The sequence below is a fragment of the Dendrobates tinctorius genome, unplaced genomic scaffold, assembly GCF_039654945.1.
Source record: "Dendrobates tinctorius isolate UK_male_01 unplaced genomic scaffold, ASM3965494v1 ptg000084l, whole genome shotgun sequence".
In the NCBI taxonomy this organism is placed as follows: domain Eukaryota; kingdom Metazoa; phylum Chordata; class Amphibia; order Anura; family Dendrobatidae; genus Dendrobates; species Dendrobates tinctorius.
In genome coordinates this window covers 38,970,233-38,991,074 of record NW_027361752.1, presented here as the reverse complement: position 1 = coordinate 38,991,074, position 20,842 = coordinate 38,970,233, and the positions used below count along the sequence as shown (strand labels likewise).

The following is a 20,842-nucleotide window of genomic DNA, read 5'->3' as shown; positions in this document are numbered from 1 at the left end:
TAGTTTACAGAATAAAAGAACAATTCACATTTTACTCAAAAATATAAAGAGAAAAATCAGACAAACGGAACATTTGAAAGTGGTCTCTTAATTTTTGCCAGAGCTGTATATGCGGAAAACCAGGAGACAGGTAATATTAAAATTTCCAAAAGATCAGATTTGTTAATAAAAGAAAAACACACCATACACTGGAATTTTAGGGTTGGGGTGGTGTGGGGGGTAATTATATGGATTGTGCCCATTCAAGATTTTCAAGAGTTTCTCCTGCGCCTGAGATTGGGACTTCCAAGAACAGCAGATTCTCACGTCGTATCCATATTGCCCTTATTGAATATTCCTCTTTCTTCTGCATAAATGATCTTTATTAAACCACAGACGATCTGTCGCTTTCAGGATTAAAGTATCTGCTGCCCACTTCCTTCATCCACACGACGACAGCATTTGTATATCAGCATATTCCCGTGCATGTACTTGCTAGGAGAGTTCACTGTGTACTCTCTGATTTCCCATATAACATTGACCCGTTCCCTGTGTGTTTGCGTAAGATTTTTATCAGTATTGGGGGGGTTGGCGGCAGGGAGCAGGCAAAGCAAATAACCGGTCAAGAGCAACTAAAAAGGCAGACATTATAAAAATACAGTTTTTATAGTGATGACATAAACTGAAGACAAACCCAGTCTCATCCACCGCAGATCAGGACACAAAAGACGGGGCTATAGGTCCGATGCAGTGATGGACGGTCGGGTGGGCGACGCTGCTAATCACACAGAATATGAATATTACTACGATTACTTGGATCCGGTTTCGTTTGATGAAAGTGAACTGAAGGCCAACAAATGTGAGTATAATTCTACAGATGTAGCGGAGCCAAGTTTATGGAGACACGACAATTCTATTCTACAGAGGACTACAAGGAAACCGGCTGTATTATCCTAAAGGGGAACTATTCCCCAAGACTGCCTACATTTATCGGGTGTTAAAGAGACGGTGCTAAAAACAGTTACACATCTGCCCCTGTATGGTAGGACGTCATAGGTATCCCGCAGACGTGTTACATTGTTTATAGAAGAAAGCAGCCATATTTTTCTAAACCTGTAACTTTAACTCCGTAGATGTTAGTCCTAAGTCAGGCGCAGATGCACAGAGTGGGTTCAGCAACTGTGTTACATGGCTGGCCACTGGTGCTAACAGGTGCAACTGGAGCTGGCTCCGATCACTACTGTCTACCCATTTAGACTAGAATATTCGTCGTTTTTTACCGCCTCAAAAACCTCCATGTGCACAGAAGCCTTATTCTCTTTCAGATCTGTATAGCACTTCTCACTTAATAGGTTTTTCAATGTTACTTCTGTATCAGAAGGCGAGTGGCACTGACAACGTTCCACTGTCCCATGCCTGCCTGGACAGATGCGTAATGTTCAGGTGTGGCACACTCATCCTAACGAAGATCTGCAGATATAGACAGCACATCCAATAAAAGTCAACGAACTACTGTACTGACGGGTCCAAGTTTAAAAAAATATTGGCATGCCCAAACCTGGTATGTTTTGCAGATGAGTCAGAGCTAGTTTTAATGGCAGATAGCGCCTGCACTTGTCTGCGATGCAGAGGAGGCCGTAAAAGTTCCACTATTGTTGCCTCAGCCAAGGGTCTGCATAGGGCCACTAGCCTCAAAGTGTTATTGGAACCTTTCTCTCTGGGGTTTGGGTATAATGTGCCATTTCTTCTACATAGGACACTACTGACTTGGTCTTGGCTGCTTTAATTCTTGCTGAAAAAGCTGCTCAAAGATTGATTAGATTGTGTGCCCTGTGGATAAGTAGGCTTTGAGTAAACTTATGTGGAGGCAAAAACTGGAAAAGCATCCTTGCTGTAACACTGGGAAAAGCTATTTTGTGTCGCTTTTTACCTAGTGAGAGTTACTCCAAAAATTTCCCACTAGCTGAATCTCTACCTTGAGAAGCAAATCCTTTTTGGAACCAACATATCTTCCTAAATTGCAGGGCTTTCTGACGTCAGAGGATTATAGGAGGTTTGTTGGTGGACCCTTCACCATTCTGAATGGGCTTGTAATAGGCCAGATTATTGTGTACTTTTTCAGTAGGACTTTGTTATAGAAAACATGTGTTGCAAACTGTAGCTCCAGCAGTCGACCCTTTATATAGGAAACCCGCAAGGATTTGTTCATATAGCATTTGTATTTTTTATTTCTTTACCCAAAAACCTGTTGTGGAGCACGAGAACAGTAAAGTTTAAATTTGTCCTTTTTTCCAGTTCGATGCTGATAATGAATGGCTAATAAAAAAAAAATTAACAAAGCAAAAAGAAGGCCTAATATTTCATCCCATGGTGGTTCCTTTTTTTTTTCCAATTTGCATTTCTGCAGATTATTACGTTATAACAAGAGCAATGTGCAATGAAGTCATATTATTCTAACTGCATCAAAACTTTCAGATTCTCCCTGACCACAAGATCATTTTACATTTGGGATTATTAAGGCAATATAATCATGACAACCCATATGTATTAAAGGTGTTTCCAAGACTTATGTAATAGATATAAGATTTTAGTTTTCTTACTCCCAGCAACCTCACTGATCAGCTAATGACAATTCCACTGTGGTCAAAAATAAAAAAGTCTTAGTTACTCACCGGTTAACGGTATTTTTCGGAGTCCATGACAGCACCACCTGAGAGAGGGGATCCGCCCTTTAGGAACAGGAAACCTACAGATACAAAAAGGGTGGCACCTCTCCCACGCATCAGTTGGATTACAGAGCACAAGAGGACTTTCAAGGTTAATGCATGGTTTATGTACAGTATTCTTTACAATTATAAACTTTTATCACCAGTGAGCATATACAAGAAATAGACGTGCACACCCAAATTAAACTAAAGGGAGGGAATATACGGGTGCTGTCATGGACTCCGAAAAATACCGTTAACCGGTGAGTAACTAAGACTTTATTCGGTCGTCCATGACAGCACCACCTGAGAGATTTACAGAGAGTAATATCAGCTTTAGGGAGGGACTACAGCCTGCAGCACCCTTATACCAAAAGAGAGGTCTGTGGAAGCACCCAGGTCTAGCCTATAATGACTATAAAAGGTGCTCGGAGAGGACCAAGTAGCCGCCTTACATATCTGGTCAATGGAGACTTCTGATCTTTCGGCCCATGAGGTCGCCATGGCCCTGGTGGAATGCGCCCTCAGCTTCCCGGGTGGCGACCTGCCCTTTGAGGTGTATGCTATTGAAATCGCCTCTCTAATCCATCTGGCTAGTGTATTTTTCGATGCCCTACAACCTTTCCTGGGGCCTTGATGAGAGATAAATAGGGCATTATCTTTCTTCCAGGGATCGGTGACTGTCAGATATTCTATGAGGCCTCTCCTAACATCCAGGGTGTGTAGTTTCTTTTCCTTCTCGTTAGTTGGATTAGGGAGGAAGGATGGGCGAACTATTTCCTGTGTCCTATGGAAACTAGAAACTACCTTAGGCAAGTACGCTGGATCAGGTCTAAGTATTACCCTATCCTCTTTGAACTGTAAATAAGGAGGACGCCTAGATAATGCCTGGATATCGCTTATTCTGCGGGCTGATGTTAGAGCTACCAGGAAGGCTACTTTGAGGGACAGGTATTTTAGGGAAGCCGACGAGATAGGTTCGAATGGGGTTTCCGTCATAGCAGTGAGGACTAGGTTCAAGTCCCACGGCATGAATCTATCCTTCATTATTGGCCTGGATCTACCTGCCGCCTTAATGAACCTGCTTACCCAATAATTACCAGCGATGTTGCAGCTAAAAAGGGCCCTCAAGGCTGACACTTGTACTTTAAGGGTACTGGTAGAAAGCCCCATGTCCAGACCTCTTTGTAGGAACTCTAATATCTGAATTATAGGTGCTGAATCCCCAGCGACTACTCCTGAGTTTTGAAGGAATTTTTTCCAAATTCTAATATAAATTTTCATGGTAATGATTTTCCTACTCTTAAGTAGGGTGTTAATTAGGTCTGAGGAGAAGCCCTTCTCTTCTAATAATGACCGTTCAAACTCCACGCCGTCAGATGTAGGCCAGCCACCTGAGGATGGAAGACTGGGCCCTGGGACAGGAGATCCGGGATGTCCGGCAGAACCCAAGGATCGGACACCGACATGGTCCTGAGGCATGAGAACCATGCTCTCCTGGGCCAAAATGGAGCGATAACTATAACCCTCGCTCTGTCTTTCCTGATTTTCCTCATCACCAGGGGTAGAAGAGATAGGGGAGGGAAGGCGTAGGCCACTTTATCAGGAAGGCATCTACCGCCAGAGGATTCTCTCTGGGATTTAGGGAGCAGAATTGTTTCAATTTCCTGTTGTCTCTGGTGGCGAAGAGGTCTACCTCTGGATATCCCCACTTTTGTACAATCAGATTGAATATGGAGGTGTTTAGGGACCATTCCCCTTGCTTTAGCTGATTGCGGCTTAAAAAGTCTGCCGTGATGTTGTCTCTTCCTTTTATATGCAGCGCTGTTAAAGATAGAAAGTATTGCTCTGCTAGTTGGAACAACCGCTCTGCTACAATCATCAGGGGTCTGGAACGGGTCCCGCCTTGGTGATTGATATATGCCACGGTGACCTGATTGTCGGAGAACACTCGCACGTGATGGCCCTGTAGATACACAAGGAGCTTTTTAGCCGCCTGCTCTACTGCTGTCAATTCTTTTAGGTTAGACGACATTCCTAACTGATGATGTTGCTATTGGTCCTGGACTAGTATTTCACCCATATGAGCTCCCCAACCGGAAGGACTAGCATCCGTGGTGACTATGCGGGTTACGTTATACTCCCAGGGCACCCCTTTAGACAAATTATCCTTGTCTAACCACCATTCTAGGGACTCCCTTGTGTTACGGGACAAGGTTAGCTGTCCCTCCAAGTAAACCCCAAGGACTTTTTGATGTAATAAGACCTCGCTCTGTAGTTTCCTTGCATGAAACTGGGCCCACTGGACTGCCGGGATACAGGCCGAGAGAGAGCCTAGAAGGGACGTGGCTTTCCTGAGGGACATGGTGGGGTTATTGGAGGCGTTCAGGACCTGATAATGGAGGCGAACAAGCTTCTCCGGAGGCAGACGGCATTCCTGTTTCTCAGAATCTAGGGTTAGGCCCAAGAATTGTTGGACTCTCATTGGTTGCAACCGAGATTTTTTGACGTTCAGCAACCATCCTAACCGTTCTAGGGCAGACATTGCCTTTTGTAGCTGTTGTAAACAATGATTCGCCGTTTTGCCTACAATAAGAAAATCGTCCAGGTAGGGGATCACCAGAATGTCTGATTCACGTAGATGGGCCATGACCTCCGCTATCACTTTAGTAAATACTCGGGGAGCGACTGCCACTCCAAAGGGGAGGGCCGCATATTGGAAATGTCGAATTGACCCATCCAACTGAACCGCCACTCTGAGAAACCGCTGATGGCCTGCATGGATGGGTATATGGTAGTATGCGTCTTTTAAATCTAACACCACCATAAAGCAGTTTTGGAACAGCAATTTTATTGTAGATTTAATTGTTTCCATTTTAAACGGACGTATGACCAGAAACTTGTTGAGGGCCTTAAGGTTTATTATCGTCCTAAAGGAGCTGTCTGGTTTGCGGACCAGGAACAGAGGGGAGTAGAATCCCTTCCCCCATTCTCCCTCTGGAACCTCTATTAGGACTTTCTTGGCGCACAGGTCATGAACCTCGGCCTCCAGGGCAGCTTGTTCTGAAGTAGACCACCTGAGTGGGGTGATTTTAAATTGATCAAGGGGAGCCCTAGAAAACTCTAGTCGTAGTCCCACGGCTATTATCCCCAATATCCAGCTGCTATTAGAGATCAGAGACCAGGATGGGTAGAAGGCAGCTAGTCTCCCTCCTACCGGGGCAACTAGTCATTGGGGCGGCTTTTTCGTATCCCGAGCTGGACCTTCCTGGCGTCCCCCTCCAAACATGAATCCTGTACCTTTCCTTTTTTTCTCATCCCATCTGCCCTGATCTCTGGACGGCCTTCTCCGGAAAAAACCTTTCCTAGTAAAGGGACGTCTGTAAGAGGGGTTTGGGAGACTGGGAAATTTCTTTTTGTCATCTCCAGCTTTTTCTAATAATTCGTCCCAGACGGGGCCGAATAGGTACTCCCCCTCGCAAGGAATGGAACAGAGACGGGACCGGGCTTGAATATCTCCCTGCATGTATTTACTCCATTCACTGCCAGCAAGCAGCCTGAATGATACAACTTCCCACCTCTGCTGCCTCTATTTCTCTGCTGTAATATATCCAAATGGTAATCAACTGAGCCACCCTGCATGTATTTACTCCATTCACTGCCAGCAAGCAGCCTGAATGATACAACTTCCCACCTCTGCTGCCTCTATTTCTCTGCTGTAATATATCCAAATGGTACAACTCCATACTTCTGCTGCTTGACCATTTTGCTGCATATTTAAATGTGCTTGCTAAAGCTTTGGTATAATTCATTTGTTGCACTGTATGTAATACTTACTGCTTTAGATCTGTGACTGGGGCCTTTCTAGATCTTATCAGGTGGAAGGTGCTATAGCATTTTGCCACATCTTGGTCTAGTGCCTTTGATCATCAAACCATCCCCTGGTGTGCTGGCCCCAGCTGCCAAATTATACCCAACCATCTCCCACAATCCCTCTCTCCTGACCCTGTAGTGTGGCCTATATATGTAGTAGTTGCTAAGGGGAAGCACGCAGTGTGGGGTACAGCACGCAAGCATCCCATAAGCAAAGCATCACAGAAGATAAGCATCCAGCAAAACGGCAGTTATACATGGCATGGAATTAACATTCATCTTCTCTCTTCACACAGGTAATCAACTGACCCACCCTGCATGTATTTACTCCATTCACTGCCAGCAAGCAGCCTGAATGATACAACTTCCCACCTCTGCTGCCTCTATTTCTCTGCTGTAATATATCCAAATGGTAATCAACTGACCCACCCTGCATGTATTTACTCCATTCACTGCCAGCAAGCAGCCTGAATGATACAACTTCCCACCTCTGCTGCCTCTATTTCTCTGCTGTAATATATCCAAATGGTAATCAACTGACCCACCCTGCATGTATTTACTCCATTCACTGCCAGCAAGCAGCCTGAATGATACAACTTCCCACCTCTGCTGCCTCTATTTCTCTGCTGTAATATATCCAAATGGTAATCAACAGAGCAACCCTGCATGTATTTACTCCATTCACTGCCAGCAAGCAGCCTGAATGATACAACTTCCCACCTCTGCTGCCTCTATTTCTCTGCTGTAATATATCCAAATGGTACAACTCCATACTTCTGCTGCTTGACCATTTTGCTGCATATTTAAATGTGCTTGCTAAAGCTTTGGTATAATTCATTTGTTGCACTGTATGTAATACTTACTGCTTTAGATCTGTGACTGGGGCCTTTCTAGATCTTATCAGGTGGAAGGTGCTATAGCATTTTGCCACATCTTGGTCTAGTGCCTTTGATCATCAAACCATCCCCTGGTGTGCTGGCCCCAGCTGCCAAATTATACCCAACCATCTCCCACAATCCCTCTCTCCTGACCCTGTAGTGTGGCCTATATATGTAGTAGTTGCTAAGGGGAAGCACGCAGTGTGGGGTACAGCACGCAAGCATCCCATAAGCAAGGCATCACAGAAGATAAGCATCCAGCAAAGCGGCAGTTATACATGGCAGTTAGTCAGGGCAGGAGTCAGGTAACTCACACCTTGCCTTCCCCTTTAACCATGTGCTTTATTTTTATCCTCCTGTGTTCCCTTGCCATCCACATTCATCACCCTATCCCCCTCCATCACGACTCATACACATCAGCCCCTCTATACTTCCCTCTCCCATGTACAGCTCCCACACACTCCTCACCTTCCTGAGAAACCTCAGCCCATCTTGCCCAAACACATCGCAGAAAAAAACTACTTACAATTCCAACAACTATTGGCTCTTTATCTTCCTTCTCCTACTGATTTCAGGGGACATCTCCCCCAACCCTGGTCCACCATCCCCCAACCTCGACCCCTACCCTACCTCATATCGAAACCACAATAATCTGATTAACATTACTTGCACTCCCTCATCTCAATCTTTTAATTGTGCCCTCTGGAATCCACGGTCTGCTTATAACAAGCTTCCTTTCCTACACAACTACTTTCTGAACAACTCTCTTAATCTGTTGGCCCTCACTGAAACCTGGATTCAGGATTCTGACACTGTCTCTCCTGCTGCCATTTCCTACGGTGGCTTACAATTCTCTCACTCCCCGAGACCCACAAACAGACCTGGTGGTGGAGTTGGCATACTCCTGTCCCCACAATGCACTTTCCAGGTCATCCCCCCAGTCCCATCACTCTTATTCCCTTCTTTTGAGGTCCACACCATCAGGCTCTTCCGTCCCCTCTCCCTCAGGGTAGCGGTCATATACCGGCCCCCAGGCTCACCCACCCTCTTCCTTGACCACTTTTCAGCCTGGCTGCCACACTTCATGTCCTCAGAACTACCAACCCTCATCCTGGAAGACTTCAACATCCCCATTAACAGCCCTAATTCCACATCTGCATCCCAGCTTCTATCACTAACCACCTCTCTAGGCCTCTCACAGCTTTCAACCTCTGAGACACATAAGGACGGTAACACCCTTGATCTGGTCTTCTGCCGGCTCTGTTCAATCTCCCACCTAAACAACTCACCGCTTCCACTCTCTGACCACAACATTCTCTCCTTCACGCTCACAAATCCTCGCCCACCCCAGCTCATTCCTACCTACCACACAGTCAGAAATCTACAAGCTATTAACCCTCAGACACTTTCAGATTCCCTACACTCATCTCTGTCCCCAATCTCCTCTCTTTCCTGTCCTAATCTGGCTGTTCATCACTACAATGACACTCTTAGAAGCACCCTTGACCAAGTAGCTCCCCTCACCCTCAGAACCTCCAAACACAGAGTAAAAGAGACCTGGCTCACATCGCAAACTCAACTTCTCCAGCGATGCTCCAGGAGTGCTGAACGCCTATGGAGAAAAACCCGCACACCAGAAAACTTCATCCACTTCAAATTTATGTTAAGAACCTATAACGCTGCCCTTCACCTTGCCAAACAGACCTACTTCACCACCCTGATCTCCTCACTAGCCAACAACCCCAAGAAACTTTTTGACACTTTTCACTCCCTCCTCAGGCCAAAAGCACAAGCCCCTATCACAGACATTTGTGCTGATGACCTGGCCTCCCACTTTACAGAAAAAATAGATAATATCCGTCAAGAAATCTGCTCCCAACCACCAAGTGCTGTGACTCCCATCCCTTCCTACATCTCCCCTGGCTCACTCTCCACATTTGATCCCATAACAGAAGAAGAAGTCTCCAGACTCCTCTCTTCTTCTCGTCCGACTACATGCACTACCGACCCCATTCCCTCACATCTCCTCCAGTCTCTCTCTCCAGTCGTCACAACCCACCTAACTACAATCTTTAATCTCTCCCTCTCCTCGGGCATTTTCCCATCCTCCTTCAAACACGCCATCGTTACTCCACTACTAAAGAAACCTGCTCTCGACTCATCCAGCACAAACAACTACAGACCAGTCTCCAATCTCCCCTTCATCTCTAAACTTTTGGAACGCCTAGTTTACTCCCGCCTTACCCGTTACCTCTCCATTCACTCCCTTCTAGACCCTTCACAGTCCGGCTTCCGCCCCCTACATTCGACTGAAACTGCACTCATCAAAGTGACCAATGACCTTCTGACAGCAAAACGTAACGGTGACCACTCTCTGCTCATTCTTCTTGACCTATCTGCAGCTTTCGATACTGTTGACCACCATCTCCTACTCTCTAGGCTCCAGTCACTAGGCATTAAGGACACTGCACTCTCCTGGTTCTCTTCCTATCTCTCTGACCACTCCTTCAGTGTTTTGTTCTCTGGCTCCACGTCATCTCCTCTTCCTCTTGCTGTCGGGGTACCTCAGGGCTCAGTCCTTGGCCCCCTTCTTTTCTCTCTCTACACGACCCCAATTGGACAGACCATCAGCAGATTTGGCTTTCAGTACCATCTTTATGCTGATGACACACAACTATACACGTCTTCCCCCGACCTTACCCCCGCTGTACTACAGAACGCCAGTGACTGTCTGTCCGCAGTCTCCAATATCATGTCCGCTCTCTATCTGAAACTCAACCTCTCCAAAACTGAACTTCTTCTGCTCCCGCCATCTACTAACCTCCCTAAATCTGACATTTCCTTCTCCGTGGGTGGTACCACAATAACACCCCGGCAGCAGGTGCGCTGTCTGGGTGTTATGTTTGACACCAATCTCTCCTTTACATCCCATATACAATCCCTTGCCCGCTCTTGCCGCTTACACCTAAAGAACATCTCTAGAATCCGCCCTTTTCTCACTATGGAAACAACAAAAACCCTCACTGTAGCATTGATCCACTCCCGGCTGGATTACTGCAACGCTCTATTAATTGGCCTCCCCGTCACTCGACTATCCCCTCTCCAGTCCATACTCAATGCAGCAGCCAGGATCGTCCATCTGGGTAATCGGTACTCGGACGCGTCCGCTCTTCGCCAGTCCTTACATTGGCTGCCCATTCATTATAGGATCCAATTCAAAGTACTTGTTCTCACCCACAAAGCTCTCCACAGTGCGGCACCCCCTTACATCTCTTCTCTCATTTCTGTCTATCGGCCTAGCCGATCGCTGCGCTCTGCAAACGACTTTCGACTAACCTCTGCACTAATCTGTACCTCCCACTCCCGACTCCAAGACTTCTCCCGTGCTGCTCCTATCCTCTGGAATGCTCTACCCCAAGAAATCAGGACTATCCACAATTTGCATAGTTTTAGGCGCTCCCTCAAAACACACCTGTTCAGAGCGGCCTATCACATTCACTAATCAAAGTCATTCTCTGTGTAAGTGTGCGTGTGTAGCCCATTCACTATCTCCATCCATCCTTCACTCCTGCAAGATGGCTGGACCTTCATTGTAAATACACCATTGTAAATACACACCTGTACTCTGTATCTCCCTCACCTCATTGTAGATTGTACGCTCTCACGAGCAGGGTCGTCTTATTTTGCTTTAATTATTGTATTGTTAGCGTTGTTACTTATGACTTGTGTTTTGAAACTGTTAAACTGTAAAGCGCTGCGGAATATGTTGGCGCTATATAAATAAAGATTATTATTATTATTATTATCTCCCGGCCAGCATTTTAACCAGAGCGCTCTTCGCTCTGCATTAGATAGACCCGCGGCTTTAGCCGCCATTCTTGCAGAGTCTGCTGAAGCATCGGCTAAAAATGCCGCTGCATTCTGAATGATCGGCAAACTTTTCCGAATAGATGTTCTTGAAGCTCGGTCTTTTAGCTCGGAATCCAGCTGATCTGGCCAGACCATCATGGATCTGGCTGTACAGGTGGCAGCTACCGCTGGTCTTAATGCGCCTGCTGACATCTCCCATGTCCCTTTAAGAAAAGAATCTGCTTTTTTATCTAGCGGATCTTTCAAGGAGGCCATATCGTCAAATGGTATGGCGGATTTTTTGGACGCTTTGGCTACTGCTGCGTCTAGTTTCGGGGCTTTATCCCATCTATTTACTACCGGGTTATCAAAGGGGTATCTCCGCTTAAAGGCTGGTGGCATGGTGCCCCTTTTTTCCGGTCTCTTCCATTCTCTGTCAATTAGGCTCTGGATGTTATCGTTTAATGGAAAAGCTCTGCGTTTTTTGGGGTCTAGACCCCCGAACATTATGTCCTGTGCTGAGAGTTCCCGTTTTTTGTCCGCTACCCCCATGGTGGACCGTATTGCTTTCACTAATCTGCCCATCTGATCTAAAGGGAAGCAGAACCGGCTAGAGTCTTCATCCGAGGAAGACGAGGAGGCCGATGAGTCCGAGGAGTTGTCACCTTTCCTAGGGGTGACTGAGGCCTCCGAGCCTGAACCACTAGCCTCTCTTCTCCTAGAAGGTTCACCTTGAGGTAAGACTTTCATTTCTGCCCTGATCATCTCTCTCAGGCTTGAAGTGAAGTCAGGTGTCTCTTCCGCTACCTGCATAAACGGGGGAGAGTATAAGGGCCTGACAATCTACCCCTGGACTCCCTGTCTTTATTAACCCCTACCGTCTGTCGTATGCATGGCTGACATAATTTTTTAGGGTGGCCATCTGGTAGGGGGGAACTACAGAGGGCACATTCCCTGTGCTACTGTTTTCCCGTAGCTTTCTTCCCCTGCAAAAAAAACATAAGGGAACACTGCATCAGGGTACATTCACGGAGATCTCTTACCCATGCAGATGAAGCAGGTACCGGATCACGGAGGGAGGCAGGGGGATCCTTTAGCCTGGAGGAACTTTCGCGGCTTTGGTCGCTTGTTCGTCTCTGCTTCTTCTGCTGGACACTCGTATGCGGTTTTGTCGTGGCCTGTTTTTGCGGGCGCTCCTGCGCCTCGTCCTGCTGGTCTACGGGGGCTTCCATCGTATCCATCGCTGGGGCCTTCGGAAGCACCCCAGCAGCGTCCCCATCTGCCTTATATGGCCTCTTGGTGTCCGGGTCAGCAGGTATCTGGCCATAGCACCACCCACCCGGGATCCTCTCGCGCACTCCCTCCCCCATGCTCCGGCCCCCCCCGCCTTACCCAGGCCGCCGCGTGACCCCCGGACAGGCGTGCACCCGCGGCGCGCATTGGAGGCCGGCCGGCACCCGACTTCCGGTATCGGCGTTTTCGGCTCCGCCCCTTCCGCCGCGTCACTTCCACCGCTCACCAGAGCCTTGCGGGAGCGCGCACGAAGGAGCCGGCGCGGCGCCCCTGCTCGGAATGCCTCCTAGCCCCCGCGCACGCCGCCATGACCGCCGCCAGGGGCCAGCATCGACCGGGAGGACCGGACCCGGGGGAGCGCAGCAGGAAACCCGGGGCATACATACCAGGTGCTGGCGTTCCGGAGACGGTATCCACCGGACCCCTGCTCCACCTGCTTCGTCCACTGCCGTGGTGACCTACCCGGCCCCACCGTGGCGCTTCCAGGGACCCCGCACTGACCGAGGTAGGAGACCCCCTCGCTACCTGGGTCGGTCAGCCGGCCTGGGCATTCATGACGACTCCATGACGGACGATCTGTAGAGAGTCCTGTCCTCTAGGAACAGGAAACCAACTGATGCGTGGGAGAGGTGCCACCCTTTTTGTATCTGTAGGTTTCCTGTTCCTAAAGGGCGGATCCCCTCTCTCAGGTGGTGCTGTCATGGACGACCGAATAAAAAGTGTATGAAGTCTATACACCACATACTGCATGCATTGTGCTGTGGCCCTTCCATGCATTGCAACTAAACTTCCAATGAAGGTAATATAACATACTGTTATGAATGAGTCACCGAAGGAGGAAAAAACAAAAATACAAGCTAAGTCCAGAAAACCGGAGATGTTGGTAGCTATCGGATTGCAGACCCCTGATCCTATCCACAACAACTAACAGTAGCCGTGGGGGGTTCCTACGATGCCCTAGACCCCTCGATCACAGCCGGAGAACTAAATGGGCCTAAAGAAAGAAAGGGGAAATCTAAACTGCCCCAGAGCAGACCCCAAAGCAATAGGCAGCCCCCAACATATAATGATGGTGAAGCAAGATGAAAACACTAACACAGATAGAAAGATAGGTTGAGCAAACGATGGGGCCCAAGCTAACTAAAAAGGACAGGATAGAAAAGCTGCTGTCTGCAATCCGTAAAAAACCCTACCAAAAAAATGTCCCAACCGTCTGATAGGAAAAACAGGCCCTGAAGTCGCTAGGACTTCAAAATGACTATATCAGCACTCAGGTATATTCTGAAGACAGAGCAAAGAGAAAAACTGATCAGAGACAAAAATGGAACTCAGCACACCCCCGACCGGGGATGACTGAACTCCAAAAAACAAGGTAAACAAAACAAAACTAATAAGTTCAATAGCAGAGCAAAAACTTATCTTTGGGAAGCAGGAATCAGACTGGTCTCCAAGAATCCAGCAGAGAAATCACCAGCGACTCAGAAGGGCGTCGGCTGCCTTATATCCAGTAAGAAGTTCCTGTTAGCCAGTCATCATCAACCAGATCAGGTGTTTGGTAATCAGCCTCACTACCTTCCTTCACCAGAAGAGGGAGTTCATCAGACATCGACGGTGAAGGGGAAAATGAACTCACAACAACATACACTACCAGAACGGCCACTACACAGTATACGGAGCTGTGGGGGGAGGTGGTTCCATACATGGTTTATTTCCTGCCGCCATGGGACATTCAAACAGCTTATCAGAACCCCAGCAATTTGATATTGAGGACTTATCCTAAGGACAGATCATCAATATCTAAATCCAAGAAATATAATTTAAGAGGTAAAAATACAAACTGTAAATATAATATGGAAAGACATGACTTTTTAATTTAAAACTGTGTCGCTATTGTCTTTTTGCTCATTTTGCACCGGAATAACCATTAACCTGGTTCTTTCCATTCGGGCATCCACAAATACCACTGAAGACTGGATGTCATCGGCATAAAACAAACATTCTGGAAATATTAAAAATAGAAGTTGCCTTATAATTGAATCCAGCCGGATGGCATTATGTAACTAATTCAATTCTGTGTTTTATTGTATCTGCAGATTCAATTGTTATTGCTGTATGGATTGGTCTCGCTGCCTTTTCAGTGTTTCTGTTCCTCATTTTATTGTACATGTCCAGGACAGACTCCCCCGAAGCCAAGTAAGTGGACTGAATGTACAGACATAACCCAGCGTGATTAGACACAGTTGTCCAATATGTAATGCAGGCTGTTTCATGTCGATGGATAACATTTATATAGATTTTCTTTTTAAACAGCATTTTAAATTATAAAAAATATCATTTAAAGGGATTATGGATAATCTTAACAGCCACTGACCAAGTCATATTAGGGAGCATGGATGTCATAAACAGGGTCAACAACTCAGGATCCTCTTCTATGATGACCCGGAGTGGAAATCAGTGGCTGCGCTCTGGAGGACCCGGCTCGTTGATGTATTACATAGACAATCATTTACTGCACCGCTTAGTGTAATACCATATTTGCCCTCTAGAGGCACTGCAGGGAAACAAGCCCCCCCCCCAGCAAAAATCAGGTCATTCAGTTTTTAGTAGACGCTTTAGGTACGTGCACACTGTCTTTTACAGTCGGGTACTCTCCATAACTAGTGACTTGCTTTGCTTACGTTCCGTCTCCTGATTTTCTTTTAGGAACTTGAGGCTTTAAAAACCATTGAGAAGCTAAAAGAAGTGACCGTTCCATGAACGACGAGAATAATTATGGGCTAGTGATGAGTGACCGTGCTCGGATAAGGTGTTATACGAGCATGCTCATGTGCTGACCGAGTGACTTCGGCATGCTCAAAAAATATGTTCGAGTCCCCGTGGCTGTTCGCCAACCGCAACACATGCAGGGATTGTCTGTTTGTTAGGAGATCCCTGCATGCATTCTGGCTGTCGAACAGCTGCGAAACATGCAGCAGCAGGGACTCGGACATATTTTTCAAGCACGCCAAAGACACTATTAGCACACAAGCATGCTGAGATAACACCTTATCCACGCACACACGCTCATCACTAATTAGGGCCCATTCTATACATTCCTGTGACTTAGCATGCAATTCTCGACTCTCATCCTTCCCATTGGCAACCATGCTCTATTTAGTTGATTTATATCTCTTTTCTTAGATTTAGTTTTTCACTTTCCGCATCAATATTATTCCAGACAACAGCTTGAGACAAGCCAAAGGAAATGACATTAGTGCTCGCGATGTTCACATTTCATCAGGGTCTTTATTTAGCGCTCATTATGGATTGAGCCTGGCACTATTTTAGAACAGACCTCAGGGGCACAGGTGCCCGGTGGACGGTAGTGTCATCTGTAATAATAGCAGTTACTGGAGAGGAGATTGCAGTCTGTTCTATTCTACTGGATCATCAAGGATAATTCAGCTTTATAACATTATCTTGTTTGTAGCACTCAGGTTATTATGATTGCAGAGATTTGTTACTTACTGGGCTGTGTTGTGAGTTCATTTTCTGGTCCACCAGTTGTGAGTTCTCCCGCCAGGCTCCCTCTGGTGGTAACAGGAGGTAGTGAGGCTGATTTAATCAGTAGAGATCTGCCACCTGATAATGAGGATGACGATTGGACCTCAGGAATCTCAGACTGGATTTAAGACAGCCGACGCCCTATTCTGGTGCTGGTGATTCCTTCTGGCTTGTCAGGTCTTGGTTTTCAGCTCTGTTCCAGTCATCTAAAGCTAAGTTTTTATGCTAATGTTCACACTTTATTTTGTTGGTCTATTCAGTTTTTTTGTGTGGTCAGCCAGCCCCGGCTGGGGCTGTGCTGAATTTCCACTCTTATTTACCTGTATTTGCCAATTTGCTTTTTGTCCCTTTTTAGATTGGCCTCTTTTTGCTCTGTCTCAGAATATTTCAGAGTGCTGATATAGTGGGAGAAGTCTAGTGACTTCAGGGTTAATTTTGCTATCAGAAGTGTTGGACATTATTTTTGTAGGGTTTTTTGGGCAGACTGCAGACAGTGTCTTTCCTTTCCTATCCTTTCTAGATAGTTTGGGCCCCATCGTTTGCTCAGCCTATTTTCCTGCATGTTTGTGCTTTCATCTTGTTTCACCGTCAATACATGTGTGGGGGCTGTCTTTCCTTTGGGGTCTGCTCTGGGGCAGTTAGTTTTCCCCTTTTCTTGCTTCAGGCTTATGTAGTTCTCCGGCTGTGACGAAGCGTCTAGGATCATCGTAGGTACGCTCCACGGCTGCTGCTAGTTGTGTGGTTAGGATCAGGGATCTGCAATCTGCAAAGTTACCAACCTCCCTGATTTTCTGTGACTTAGCTTTTGTTTTTTTTTTTTCTCCTCGGTGACCCATCCATAACAGGGCTGCTTGCTGTAGTTTTGATAAAATCACTGGTTTAATCAGCAGGAGATCATCACTAGAAGATTAGTAAACCAGCTGCCATCTAGTCCAACCACGCTTCCTTTGCTGATTGTCAGTTTTCTATATACCCTGTGCATAGGCAGAAATCTACCAATCAGTGGTGTGGGCGGAGTTATACAGAGCTCAGCATTCAGAGAGCTGGTAGAACTGCAGCAGAGAAAACAGTGATTTTATCAGAACTACAGAAAGCAGCCCAGTAAGAGACACATTGCTGGGATCAAGGTTTCTTCCCCTACCTTATCGATTGCTCTCAGATGTGGTAGCAAAAACCTGGTGACAGATTCCCTTTAAAAGGTGGGGTTGCCCATAATTAGAAAAAAAAATGGACACCACCCCTCCTAAACACTGTTTTCTCATTCTAGCGACAGACAACCCCATTAATAAGAGTGTTGGGTCTATATTTCAAGCTCTTGCCCTCTATTAGTTACACTAAAGCTGACCATATAATTTAGAAAGCATGCTGCAGCATAGGAAAGGGGGCAGCAAGTAAAGCCAGAGTGATGGTAGAGGCTTCATGGTACCTGGTTCTGCCTCCCATCACCCCAGTAGAAATATGGGTCTGATTGGCATCTAGCTTTTTGGAAGACCTCTGCATAGGCTGCATCTGACTTTGAAGAGAGACATTTATCTTTCACACGGTCCACACTACTGGCTCCATGGTCCTCCTCGGTTATGGCTCCTTGCCCCAGGCAATAAAGCATCATATCGGACACATGGCAATGAACAGTCAGCGATATCATGCACAGGACACAATGTGTCCAGAGTGACAAAACATTAAGGGTAAAGGGAGTTTTACACATAGCGATATCGCTAAAGCATCACCGATTTGGTGACGCAGCAGCGATATTGCTAGCGATATCGCTATGTGTGATGCCTCCGACCGGCTCCCCCGCTGTCCATCGCTGATCGTGCAGCTCCATTTCTCGTCGGCCACTTCCTGCTGGCGCCGACGAGCGACGCGTGGACGTGGACGGGAGGACGCCAGGATCGCTGCATGTGAAAGGTAAGTAACGACCGCTGTATCGCTGCTGCATCTCTGGTGAGATCTGCCTGTTTGGCAGCTCACTAGCGACCATTTAGCGATGCACCAGCGATCCTGACCGGGTCGAATCGTGGTCGGGATCGCTGGTGCATCGCTAACTGTAAAGGGGCCTTAAGTTCACACAGGACTTTTTTGCTGCTTTTTTTTTCTGCAGCAAAACCTGATCTTCTTGGCAGGAAAGAAGCTGCGGCAAAAACACAGGTTTAGGTGCGTTTTTGGTGCTGCTTTTTTTTTGTCTCTTTATCCATGCTAATGTCCATGACTTTTCTGCAGCAAAAATGCTGCAAATAATGACATCTGCATTTTTGGTGGGTTTTGCAGCGGTTTTTTTCAACACCCATTCAAGTCAATGGGTGAAAAACGCTGAAAAAATGCAGCAAAAACGCTGAAAGAAGTGACATGCTCTATGTCCAAAAAACACAGCAAAGCACAAAATCCTGATCACACGAAAAACCAATCTGTGTGCATGAGATTTCTGAAATCTCACAGTCTTTGCTGGTAATGGAAAAAGCAGCTCAAAATTATAAAAAAAAAACACATGAAAAAAAACTCAGCAAAAAAGTCCTGTGTGAACTTACCCTAATAAAACATTGCGTGGAACCACATAACTGTCGGGAAGTAAAACCTTTCATAAAAAACTGTCGATTTTGAAACTATCTGCCCACTATCTAATGTGAATGGGATCCTCCCTATTCGCTGCTGCGGCCCTCAACACGGCATTTTAAAATGGATTGCCTAAATGTGACATTGGGGGAGGACACAGATCAATCATCTCCTAATTCTGACATTCATGTTATTGACAGTTTCACAGCCAGGAGAAACCAATTGGTACATCTTAATGGAAACGCAGAAGCCACAGAAGAAAATCCACATCACCGTCCCTGCCCAAGCTAGAATGTAAGTAATCACAAATCGTGGACATATATACTGTATATATTTTTAAATTACATTATGAGAAGTATTTCTCTGCAGGGATGAATGAATTTAGACACCTGGAAGGCCCCAAATTAAAATGTTTTTTTTTCCACTTTAATTCAGATTCAAAACTCCAGACAAACAAAATTACAAATTTCTGGCCGCCGACAGTCAACACCGGAGGCAACACATCACACTTCCCTGTACAACGTGAGCTGGATAAATCTGTATGCAGTAAGCTCCCCCTAGTGGCACTGTCTAACAGCCAGGGTTTTATTATTTAAATGGAGTCAGTCAGCACAGAATGTTGTTGTGGCCAAACAGTTCAGTACCGCTAATTTCACATGCCCGTAAAATAAGGACTGTGCTTGCATCACAAAATCCGACCCAACTGCTGCCTCTCAAACATAAATGCAAGTATAGTCCATATTTCACAAACGTATGAAACGGGCCTAACGGTAATACATGTTGGATGCCCTAGATCTCAAGGGATAGTACAGCTTCATTCATGGGAAGATTCCTGCAACTTCCCAAATCTGCTGTGTGCAACTTCCTCATCCTTTTTGCTGCTAGGGACACAAAATAATTGTCAACGGATCTACGGGAAAAGGTAGTTGAATTGTACAAAACAGGAAATAGATACAAAAAGATATCCAAGGAATTGATAATGCCAGTCAGCATTCAAATTGTGATTAACAAATGGAAAATCAGGGGCTCCGTAGAAACAAAACCACAGTTAGGTAGACCAACAAAAATTTCATCCACAACTGCCAGGAACATTGTTCAGGATGCAAAGAAAAACCCACAAGTAACATCAGCTAAAATACTGGACTCTCTGATAACTAGCGGTGTGGCTGTTTCAAGATACACAATAAGGAGGCATATGAAGAAAAATGGGCTGCATGATAGAGTCACCAGAAGAAAGCCATTACTGCGCCAATGCCACAAAATATCTCACCAACATTAGGCAAAACAGCACAGAGACAAGCTTCAAAACGTCTGCAAGTCTGCAACAAGATAATTAGTGATGAGACCAAAACTGAACTTTTTGGCCACAACCATAAACGTTACATTTGGAGAGAGGTCAACAAGGCCTATGATGAAAGGAACACCATTCCTACTGTAAAGCACAGAGGTGAATCAACTGATGTTTTGGGGATGTGTGAGCTGCAAAGGGCACAGGAAACTTGGTCAAAGTTGAAGGAAAGATGAATGCAGCACGTTAGCAGCAGCCCGAAAGCTGCGTATGGGATGTACTTGCACGTTCCAACATGAGAACAATCCAAAACACAAGGCCAAGTCAACCTGTCATTGGCTACAGCAGATCAAAGTGAAGGTTCTGGAGCAGCCATCTCAGTCTCCAGACCTCAAAATCATTGAGCCACTCTGGGGAGATCTCAAGCGCGCAGTTCATACTTGACAGCCCAGGAATTTACAGGAACTGGAGGCTTTTTACCAAGAAGAACGGACAGCTTTACCATCTGAGAAAATAAAGAACCTCATCCACAACTACCACAAAAGACTTCAAGCTGTCATTGATCATAGAATGATAGAGTTGGAAGTGACCGCCTGGGTCATTTGGTCCAACCCCCTGCTCAATGCAGGATTCACCAAATCATCCTAGACAGATATCTGTCCAGCCTGTTTGAAGACTTCCATTGGAGAAGAACTCACCACCTCTTGTGGCAGCCTGTTCCACTCATTGATCACCCTGTCAAAAAGTTCTTTCTAATATCTAATCTGTCTCCCCCCCTTTCAGTTTCATCCCATTGTCTCTAGTCTTTCCCTGTGCAAATGAGAATAAAGATCATCCTTCCACAATGTGACAGTGTCGAGGTAGCTATTGAGGGAGGGCTAAAT

The 20,842-nt window shown here is 46.1% G+C and overlaps 1 protein-coding gene across 1 annotated transcript; it reads left to right on the top strand.

Annotated features, from left to right (window-relative positions):
• The first annotated feature begins 638 nt into the window (after nucleotides 1-638).
• Nucleotides 639-19,283, top strand: MRAP (melanocortin 2 receptor accessory protein). The gene is made up of 4 exons (XM_073584551.1): nucleotides 639-838; nucleotides 14,671-14,770; nucleotides 18,871-18,964; nucleotides 19,106-19,283. Exons 1-3 carry the CDS (start codon nucleotides 733-735, stop codon nucleotides 18,959-18,961), a joined length of 297 nt encoding a protein of 98 aa, XP_073440652.1. The 5' UTR covers nucleotides 639-732; the 3' UTR covers nucleotides 18,962-18,964; nucleotides 19,106-19,283.
• The last annotated feature ends 1,559 nt before the right edge of the window (nucleotides 19,284-20,842 follow it).